The sequence below is a fragment of the Anomalospiza imberbis genome, chromosome 22 (genome assembly GCF_031753505.1).
Source record: "Anomalospiza imberbis isolate Cuckoo-Finch-1a 21T00152 chromosome 22, ASM3175350v1, whole genome shotgun sequence".
Lineage (NCBI taxonomy): Eukaryota > Metazoa > Chordata > Aves > Passeriformes > Viduidae > Anomalospiza > Anomalospiza imberbis.
The window spans coordinates 1,442,747-1,453,370 of record NC_089702.1 but is presented as its reverse complement, the minus strand read 5'-3'; the positions used below and the strand labels follow the sequence as shown (position 1 = coordinate 1,453,370).

General features: G+C 56.7%; 1 protein-coding gene across 2 annotated transcripts; it reads left to right on the top strand.

Moving 5' to 3' along the window:
- The first annotated feature begins 227 nt into the window (after nt 1-227).
- On the top strand, nt 228-10,309 carry LOC137486716 (myosin light chain kinase, smooth muscle-like). Of its 2 annotated transcripts, none has more exons than XM_068212178.1 (10): nt 228-426; nt 768-919; nt 1,274-1,364; nt 1,485-1,688; nt 2,147-2,364; nt 2,747-2,870; nt 2,949-3,101; nt 3,264-3,384; nt 3,458-3,548; nt 6,852-10,309. In XM_068212178.1, the coding sequence occupies exons 2-10, from the start codon at nt 904-906 to the stop codon at nt 7,037-7,039; spliced, it is 1,206 nt and encodes a 401-aa protein (XP_068068279.1). In that variant the 5' UTR covers nt 228-426; nt 768-903; the 3' UTR covers nt 7,040-10,309. The 2 variants fall into 2 exon arrangements, with proteins under 2 accessions (XP_068068279.1, XP_068068280.1); XM_068212179.1 differs by lacking the exon at nt 6,852-10,309 and adding an exon at nt 3,878-4,203 and having other exon boundaries at nt 239-426.
- The last annotated feature ends 315 nt before the right edge of the window (nt 10,310-10,624 follow it).

The window sequence follows — 10,624 nt, the reverse complement described above, 5'->3', positions numbered from 1 at the left end:
GGGCACAGCAGGGCTGTGTAGTCTCTGCCGTGTAATGAGGTGTGTCGGGTCTCTGCAGCCCCCTACCCTGGGGTTCCTCTGCCTGAGCCCCGTGTTGCAGACCCGTGGCCCTGCGCGGTGCCAGAGGGGGCGTTGGGGCATGGTCTGGGGACAGCCCGTGGGTGGTGGGGGTTGTTTATCCCCCAAGTCCGGAAGCGCTCTGCTGGGAAGGAAAGGGAGGGGACAGCCCGGGCTCTTCCCAGCGCCGGAGTGGGAGGGATGCTCCCAGCTGTACCCCGAGACATCCCCATGTGTGTGGTTCCAGTTGTCCTCAACCTCCAGCATCACCCCTTCCCTCCCTCCCCAGTTGCCCAGTGGCTCTGCAGTGACTGGGAGCGGTCAGCGACCCGCAGGTGGCCTGGAGCAGGAGGGACTGGACGGTGACAGGTCAGTGCTGTGGCTCCCGGGTTGGGGTTTGGGTGCTGTTGCCTGACACCCGTGAGTGTCATTGTCTCTCCTCCCAACCCTTCTGGGGAGAGAGTGAGGAGGAGATGTGTAAGGAAACAGCTCCTTTGCCCTACAAGTGCGGTTTTCCTGGGGATTTCCTGGTTGATGTAAGACAGTGCATGGGAAAAACATCGGCTTGGAGCCTAAGGTGCTCCTGGGAAGGGATTGTCCCCGTCCAACAAGGGGCCTCGCTTTAAAATCTGGCTTGGTCCTTCTGGGTCTGTCGGGGGGATGGGGAGTGTGGGTGCTGGTGGAGTGAAGCCAGTGGTCTCCTGTGGCAGGGAGAAGGTGCAGAGCCCCAGGGGGCAGCTGGAGCAGAGACACGGCCTGCCCCAGCAGCCCTGTCCCAGCCTGGGGGACACAGCCAGCGCCTGTCCTGACTGTGCCAGCACCCTGTGAGGAGCCGGTGGCACCACCATGTCCCAGGCAGGAGGTACAGCAGAGCCCTGTGTCTGTCCCCAGGGAGGCACAGGGGTCCCCCGCAGTGGTGTGACCCCAGTCCATCCCCCCTATCAGCACCAATCTCCATCCCATCCTGGCCCCGTTTCTCTTGGATTTTTGATCCTAAAAGCACCTTTCAGCCCAAACCTGACTTCCAGGGTGCTGGGCTGCCCCAGGAGCTCCTGTCCCCATGCTCACCCCAGGTGCCATCCACACTGTGTGGGGAGGGTGGTTGGGCCCTGACGGAGCAGGGGGGACACAGAAATTAGCACTGGAGGGGAAGACAGGCCCCTGGTCCCCAGAGCAGGGGGGATCTCTGCATGGCCCACCTTAATCCATCCCCCAGGAGCTGAGGAGGCCTTTGAACACCGTGACGTGGTCATCAACAGCCAGGACAAGGTTTCGAATGTGTACACACAGCTGGAGAAGCTGGGGGAGTGAGTGAGGGCCCTGTGTCCCCACCCCTGGGGATGGCCCCTGGCTGTCCATGCGCAGCCCTGGTGGGATTGCGGGTGGGTGGTGGTGGCTCCTCCATCCCTCATCCTCCTCTGTCCCAGGGGGAAATTCGGGACTGTGTACAGGCTGCAGGAAAAGGCCACGGGCAAAATCCGGGCTGGGAAATACTTCCGGACACGCACAGCGAAGGAGAAGCAGGCGGCGCGGGCCGAGGTGGAGCTGATGAACCTCCTGCATCACCCACGCCTCGTGCAGTGCCTCGACGCCTTCCAGGGCCCCGCCGAGCTGGTGATGGTGATGGAGTAGTGAGTGGGGGGCAGTCAGGCTTGGAGGTGTGGGGCAGTGCTGGGCTCTGCCAGGGGGAGCACTGAAGGTGGGAGGGGTCCCTGTGCTGTGGGATGGATGGATGGATGGGGAACCTGGGGACTCTGGAGTTACGAGTGGTGAGATCCTCCTGGAGTGCTGAGTCTGTGTTCTCTGCTGGGGCTTCCCCTCCTCAGGGCTGGTAGATCCCAAAGAGGTCCCAGCAGCTTGTTGTCACCAGTGTGGAGGGTCCCCAGCACCTTGTTGTCCCCACAGTGGCAGGTGGGGAGGGGTCCCTGTGCCATGGGGTGCTGGTGTGGGATGGACGGGGTACCCACAGCTCCTGGAGATAAGGGTGAAGAGGTGCTCCCAGAGAGCTGAGTCTGAGTTCTCTGCTGGGGCTTCCCCTCCTCGGGGCTGGTGAGGCCCCAAAGCGTCCCCAGCAGCTCGTTGTCCCCAGCATGGCAGGTGGGGAGCTCTTTGAGCGCATTGTGGACGATGACTTCGAGCACACGGAGCCCAGCAGTGCCCAGTACGTGCGGCAGATCCTGGAGGGGCTGCAGTTCATGCACGGCCAGGCCATCGTCCACCTCGACCTCAAGCCCGAGAACATCGTCTGCGTCAGCCCCGGCAGCCACTGGATCAAGATCATTGACTTCGGCTTGGCACGGAAGCTGGGTGAGCACGCAGGGGCTCCTGGGGGTCCAGGGCAGGGACTGGCACTGTCACAGGGACAGGATCTGGCCTGGCACAGCAGCTTGGTGTCCTCCTGCCTGGGCCCTTCCCGACAGCCACCCGATACTCTGGGCAAAGCTGTGTGTCCCCAGTCCTGCTGCTGAGGTGAAGACCCCCGGGACCCCTGTGCCCGTGGGTGTTTGGCACACAGAGGGGCTCTAGGAGAGCACCAAGACCTGCAATCAGCCTTGGAGGGTGGCAGCTCCACCTGGGCGCAGGGGCTCCTCCAGCTGGGCTGTGTTGGTGTGTCCTCTGCCCCAGGGCCACCCCAGCTGGCCACCTGCCCCAGGGAGATCCCAACTGGCCTCCTGCATCCTCTCTGCAGCTCCAGACACCCCCGTGAAAGTGTTGCACGGCACCCCCGAATTCATGGCTCCAGAAGTGGTCGCCTTTGAGCCCGTGAGCTTCTCCACAGACATGTGGAGTGTTGGTGTCATCTGCTACATCCTGTGAGTGCCCTCCTGGGCTGGGCAGGCTGGGCTGGAGGGGGCTGAGCTCTCACTGATGCCCCGGGGTCACCTCTTCAGGCTGAGTGGGGAGTCGCCCTTCCAGGGGGACACCGACATGGAGACCCTGAGCAACGTCACAGCTGCCCAGTGGGACTTTGAGGAGGAGACCTTCTTGGAGATCTCCCAGCAAGCCAAGGACTTCATCAGCCAACTGCTGCAGAAGCAGCCCTGGTAGGGCCTGGGGGCAGCTGTGGGCTGCTCAGCTGGAGCTGGGCTGGGTTTTGGAGTGCTGAGGGGGTGGGAGGGGGAAAGCTCTGCCTTTGGTGGAGGGGACACTCCAGATGAGGGTGTGAGGGTGGAGGAGCCCCCCATGACCCCCTCTGCGTGCTGCAGCCGGCGGCTCCCCAGCGCGGGGGCTCTGCTGCACCCCTGGCTGCAGCACCCCCAGCCCAGCAGCCCCAAGGTGCTGTCCAAGGAGAGGATCAGGCAGTTCCTGGCGCGGCGGAAGTGGCAGGTACCTGGTGGGATGATGGGGACAGGGGGATGCCTCTGGCTGAAGGGCTCAGTGCCCGTTCTCTTCCCTCCAGAAAACAGGGAAAGCCCTGCTGGCCCTCAAGAGGCTGACCCTTCTGTCCCAGAGCTTGGAGGCGAAGGCATCAGAGGCTCAGCATGAGGAAGGTGATGGCCCCCGAGGCACTGTTCCCCATGACCCCCCAGCCCATTCTCTCTGCTTTGCCATCTCCACCCTGTGCTCCTGGGCAGCCTCCTCCTCTTTTTGCTCCACCCTGGGTGTCCCTAAACACGCAGGCATGGCCCCACAGTGCCTCTTCTGCTCCAGGGCCCAAGGTTCTCTCCATCCTCATCCCTGTGGGGTGGTCTCTGATGCAGCCCTGGACAGTCTCACCTGCCCTGTGTGACCCAGAGCTGATCCCCACGGGTGCCTCCAGCACAGGGGAGAGGCTGGATCCAGCCAGCTCCTCACCATTCCCTCTGCCCATCTCCTGCAGGCCTGGGCTGCAGCCTGGAGAAGGAACAGCCCTCCAGAGCTCTGCCCCAACGAGGTGCCAACCCCTCGGAGCTGCTGACACACGGGGAGGAGGAGGAGGATGGTGGGAGCTTTGCAGCCTCAGGGCAGTGACAGCGTGACCCTGGCACCCCCATCCTGGACCACCTAGAGATGGGGATGGTGCCCCCTCCAGCAGCTCCCACCGTGACCTGGCCAACCTGGGGCAGAACCAGACCCCGCTGTGGGTGAGCTCTGGGGTCCCTGGTGTCCCTGTGCTGCTGTCCCTGCCAGGCACCTGCCACCAATAAAGCACTGACCATCTCTGCACTCCCTGTGCTGGTCCTGCTTCCCCCAGACTCACTGGGCCAGGTAGGAAAGAGCTGCTCAAGCTGTGCCCACCCTTTGGGAGCTGGCATCAGGCTCTTGCCCACCTGGGCCACCAGCCTTGAGTGATGGGCACAGCAGCCAGGAGTATTCCTTGCTCAGAATGGAATTTCTTCCTTAACAGAGGAAGGAATTATTCCTTCCTTGTCATCATGTCCTGAGCTCACATGGGCCAGGACCAGCCTCGAGGCCTCTGCTCTGTCCATTTCTGGGCCAACTCTGGTACTGGTGGGGCTGGAAACTGCCGTGGGACCTCCAGCCTTGGCCCAAGGAGGTGGAACTTGGTGTTTGGGAGCCCTGGGGAGGAACAAGCCCCGGCACGTGGTGAGGGACACCCAGCTGGGACAGAGATTGGGCTGGGCGTCCTGCTGGGCACTGGGGTGACCATTGACCATCAGTGTGCCCTTGGTAAAAGGTGGTGACTGGGACCCTGGGCTGCAGGAGGAGGGAGGGATCATGCCCAAAGTCAGTGAGGCCACCCCTGCAGGACCGTGCCGAGCCCTGGGGGCCCCACTACCCCGGTGGCATGGACACACAGGGGACAGTTTGATAAAGGATGAGGGAAACACTGGAGTTCCTCACCCACGAGGAATGGCTGGGAGTGATGGGATTTTTTAGGGGTGAGAAGGCTCAGAGGTATCTCATCAGCTGACATCACTACCCGGAGGGAGGATGAAACCAGGCTCTTCTCAGCAGCGCCCAAAGCCCATGGGCACCACCTGAAACACCATCTGAACCTCAGGAAAACACTTTTTTTACTGCTGATGGAGTGCTGGCATAGGTTGCTCAGGGAGGTTGTGTGCTCTTCATCCTTGCAGATATTAAAAATCTCTCTAGGCACGGTCCTGGGGCCCCTGCTGGAGCAGAGATGGGGACCAGGTGCCCTCCAGAGGCTCCTTCCAGCACTAACCACGGCGTGATTCCATGCAAACCCTCCTCCTGCTAATCGGGGCTGGGCACCGCTCTGCTCCAGCACCTGCTCACGCCAGAGGCCTCCTGGAGCTGCCCTGGGTGGAGCAGCTGTGCCGTGCCCAGTGCCAGGGTCCAGCTGTGCCAAACAGTGCCCGGCTTCAACCCTTCCTCCTCTGCCTGGAGCAGGGCCAGGAGGAAGCTGCTCTTTTTATCAAACAGAGCCCAATCCCCCCACATGGGGGGACACCGAGAGCTCTGCCTGGGAGCCACTTGGCCACAGCTGAAAGGGACAGCAAGCCTGGGAGCTGCTGCTGGAGCAGTGGTGACAAATCTGCCTGGGACAGTTTGCTGAACCTTCTGGAAGCTGGTGGCCATCACAGCAGGAGGATCCAGGCAGGATTTGGCATCCTGCAGCCTCCAGAGACGGTAGAGCAGCTCGAGTGCCTGAAGCCCTTGGCTGGGGGCACTGTGGCTGTTCTCTGCTCTTCTCTTGGGCTCCTGGGGAGGGATGTGTCATCTCCCTGTCCCCTTGCTGTGGGACAGACTCTCCAGCTGCCAGGGCTTTATCAGCACCCAGGCCTGACTTGAATTTCTGTGGCAAAAGCCTGTTCCTGTTAATAATGCCACGGCTGATGGCTCCATCTGACCACGGGAAGCTGGAGGGCACTGGGGGCTGGCAGATTGTCACCTGCCCGGGGCTTGGTGCTCTTATCTCTTGTTTCAAATGGAGGATGAAATTTAAGAAGGAACTTTATTTGGAAACTTGTCTATGGACCTGCTGCTGGCAAAGGGGGGGCCTTGTGGAAATGCCCAATGTTCCCTGGAGAAAAGGAGGCTCAGGGGGCCCTGGTGGCTCTGCACAGCTCCTGACAGGAGGGGACAGCCGGGGGGGTCAGGCTCTGCTGCCAGGGAGCGGGGACAGGAGGAGAGGGAACGGCCTCAGGCTGGGCCTGGGGAGGTTTAGATTGGATATTAGGGAAAATTTCTTCCCCCAAAGGGTTCTCCAGCCCCAACAGAGCTGCCCAGGGCAGTGGAGGCATTTAAAAGCTGTGTGGATGTGGCACTTGGGGACATGGGTCAGTGGTGGCCTTGGCAGTGCTGGGGAATGGCTGGGCTTCATCTCAGAGGGCTTTTCCAACCTGAATGACTCCATGACCCCTCGCAGGGTCCAGCAGCTGTGAGAGACATCCTGACAGAACTCACCTGCTTCCTCTTCCTCCCCTGTTTTCAGCAGGAGCTGTGGATTCCCTGCTCCTAGTGGGAGAAGAAACTCCTTAGAAACAAATAAAAATATTCCACATTCTGCCCACAGCATTTCCCATGCCAGAGTAGCAGAGGGAGGCTGAGGAGCCCCTTTTCCACACATCACATCCCGGTGTTTACCCGCTATCTATTCCGTGTTTTCCTCGTTACACAGATTCCAAACCCATCCCTGGGGAATGCACTGAATGTGCTCAAGCTGCAGATGATAAGCAAACACCAAGTTGCGTATAATCAATCCCCTTGATGAGCTATTTACCATGTGACATTACCAAAATATTTCTAGTTGGGAACAATGTTTATCTTCCTCTGTTTTCCAAACTCCTCGTAGCCCTGAAAAACCAAGTCCCAGGACTCTAGGCATGAACTTTTTCTCTCTTAACCTATATTTGTACTGTAAAAATCTGATTTACCTACAGAAGAAGCTTGTTTACTGACAGAAGACACATGTTCCTTCTGCTGCTTGCCATGGCTTAACACATTAAAGTCTGTAATTCAGGAAGGAATGGAGAGTGAATTATACCTGGAACTCATTACAGCCACCAAGAAATTCAGCAGTGCTGAAAATAGAATTCTAATCTCAGGATCTCAGAGGCAAAGGAATTAAGATCTTGTCCTTCCATCAAGACAGACTCTTGGGCTGACCTTCACTTCAGCCACACAACCCCAGAGAATGTCCTCAGATCCGCAGGGATACTCCATGGGGGTAGAAAGGATGAGCGATGTCATCTGAGGAATCTTGAGAAGTGGTTCCCACCTTATCTCAGGTGTCTTATCTCAGGTATTTCAGGTACCCCCAGGTCTAGCTCTTTGATGAACATGAGGCGGGGTCAGCTGTCCAAACACCCTCAAGTTTCTGGAGCTTTCTCCTTCAGTGCCAGGGGATCAGATATCCTCGGGCTGCGCAGTCTAAACCTGGGAACGCTTGTTTGGATGAGGGAATATTGCCTGGGTAGCTATAACATGAAGAAATAGTTTTGGTTTTTTTTTTTTTTTTTTTGTGGACATGCAAATTCAGGGGGAAAAAAAATCCATCCCTGCCTGTGTTTTCCAGGGAAGTGAAATTAATTAAGAAAACAAACGTAAGTGTCTGGAATCACCTTTAATGTAATAAATGTAACCCTGGGCACATACTGAAGATGATTTTTGAATGTGTCATTTCTAGAATGTTTTTTTATGGACTTTTACCACAGGAAGTGACCATCCCTGGGCTAATTGGAGTTGTCAGGTAAGCACCCTCAAACCCCAGGAAAGCAGTGAAAGGAGGGAAGACACGGGAGAACGAGGGTGGTGACAAGGATGTGGTGCAAGGGACCACATCCTTGTCCACATGGACAGGCAGAGGTGAGGGTGGCTCGATGGAGGAAAAGCTGAGTGTGCTGAAGGAACATCAGGAGCACCTGAGCTGGGATGCACTCGCCTCCCAGCAAAGCTCCTCGGGTGAAGAGGACACCCAGGGGAGGGTCCTTGCTTCCCAAAGGACCCAGCCAGGTTCTGAGGGGTCAGGAGGCTCTTTGAGGTCACAGGAGCTCAAGAACCATCACCCTGGAGAACAGCAGTGAAGTCCCCCCACCACCCACGGGCAGTCTGGGTGGTTTCCCACCTCCAGAGACATCCCAGTGCCCAGGTCTGGGATGAGGAGTGGGCAGGGTGCTCCCCCAGCTCATCCTCCTGCTGCCACTTGTGCAAGAACTGCCCTGTCCCAGCTTCACCAAACACCTCCAGCAGCCCAAAACCCAGCCTGGCTCCCTGTTTCCAGCTCGGTTCCATGCCGGTGGGAATCAGCAGGATCCAAACCCCTCTCAGAACACCTGCCCCTGCCAAGGACGCTGGAGCTCCGTCAGCCGGCCGTGTCACACGCGGCGTTCCCAGCCCTCTCCCCGCGGCCAGGAGATGGTACTGTTGGCCTGGCCCAGCTCCTGCTGGGGCTCCAGAGCCTCAGCGGCCCCAGGTCCCCGCAGCCTTTCCCAGCCGAGGTCAGGAAGGTGTTGCCTGGATGCTCCCAAAGCCTGGAAGTGTCCAAGGACAGGGCTTGGAGCAGCCTGGGCTGGTGCAAGATGTCCCTGCCCGTGGCAGGGGTGGCACTGGGTGCTGGTTAAGGCCCATTCCAAACCAAACCATTCCATGATTCCATGATCCCGGCATGCAGCAAGGTGCTCATGGAGGTCCCAGACCCTGGAGTCCCCACAGTGCCCTGTCCCACAGCAGAGGCTGTTCCCAGTGTGGGACAGAAGCCCTGGAGGAGCACACACGGTCCAGGGGACAATATTCTCCCCGGACACACCTCTGGGACCGCATCAGGATGTCCCTGTGCCCACAGAGGACTGCAATGCCTTCCCTTAAAATCCTGCATCCGGAAACGAAATGTAAAACATTGGATGAGAAGCTGAACTATTTAACGGCGGAGATTTTGGCTGCAGAATTCAGCCTTGGAATATCAGAACGACCCCAAATATGGGTGACCCCAATTTTGGTGCTGCTGAGCTGTCCATGAGTCCTCTCCCAGCTCCCAAATCCCCAGGGACGATGGGATGGAAACAAGGGAATGGGTGCCTGCTGTCCTGGCGCGTCCCCTGCCCGGAATTTGGGGTTTGCAGAGGGTGGGGGAGGTTGGCAGAACAGGCCCGGCGCGTTCGCCCGGTCCCTGCGGTGCCGCGGGTGACACCAGGCGACAGCTGGCGACACCTGGCAGGACCTGCCGGGCCGGAGGTGCGGATGTGGCCTGGGGCTGGGCACGAGGTTGGGACCACGGCGCCTCCCGGGGCTGCCGGGATCCCCTCTGGATCCGTCCCCATCCCTCTCCTCGAATCCTAGGGTTCAGCAAATTTCACCCGAACTCGGTGAATCCCACCGAGTCTCACCCAGCCTTGGTGAATCTCACTGAATAGCACTAAACCTCACCAAATCTCACCAAATCATGGTGAATCTCACCAAATCTCACCAATTTTTGGTGAAGCTCATAAAATGTCACCAAATTTTGGTGAATCTAACCAAATCTCACCAAATTTTGGCGAATCTCACCAAATCTCATCAAATGTTGATGAATCTCAACAAATTTTGGTGAAGCTCAACAAATCTCACCAAATTTTGGTGAATCTCACCAAATCTCACCAATTTTTGGTGAAGCTCATAAAATCTCACCAAATTTTGGTGAAGCTCACCAAATCTCACCAAATTTTGGTGAAGCTCACCAAATCCCATCAAATTTTGGTAAATATAACCAAATTTCACTAAATCTTGGTGAATCTCACCAAATCTCACCAAATTTTGGTGAAGCTCACCAAATTTCCCCAAATCTTGGTGAATCACACCAAATGTCATCAAATCTAGGTGAAGCTCACCGAATCTCACCAAATTTTGGTGAAGCTCACCAAATCCCATCAAATTTTGGTAAATATAACCAAATTTCACTAAATCTTGGTGAATCTCACCAAATCTCACCAAATCTTGGTGAAGCTCACCAAATTTCACCAAATCTTGGTGAATCACACCAGATGTCATCAAATCTAGGTGAATCTCACCGAATCTCACCAAATGTTGGTGGAGCTCCCCGAATCTCAGCGTCTGTCACTGAACCGCACCGGATCTCCGCAGACCTGCTCCGTGCCATGCCCTGCTGCCCTGGCAGGGCTCAGAGCAGGATCCCGGGATGTGCCGCGTGTCCCTGGGGTGAATCCGCTGCCACACCCCATCCCTGTGCCCAGGGTGCTCTGCCGGGGCGGGGGCACTGTGACCCCTCTGGGACAGCTGGGGGTCACCGTGGGTGCCAGCCCAGCTCTGTCCCTGTCCCCATGAGCCCCGGCCTGTGTCGGGGCAGGAGCATCCCAAACTGTTGGGCTTTGGCCCAAAAATCAAAGCGTAAATAAAACAAGAAAGAAATTAAATATAATGAAATTCTAAAATTAAATAAAAATAAATTATATAGACCAGTAATGAATTACTGTAAGATAAAAGGGAAGTCAAACAAAAAGCCTAAATAAAAATATAAATGGACATTTTCAAATAAAATAAATAAAAGAATTAAATAAGACTGAAATAAAATAGCTAAATAAAAGCTAATGAAATAATACATGCATAGAACATAAAAATTAAAGCAATAATTGAATGAATAAATAAATAAAATGAAAGTAAGTTGAAAAATAAGAATAAAATTAAATTAAATAAATAAGGCAGGATAAAATAAAGGGAAAGC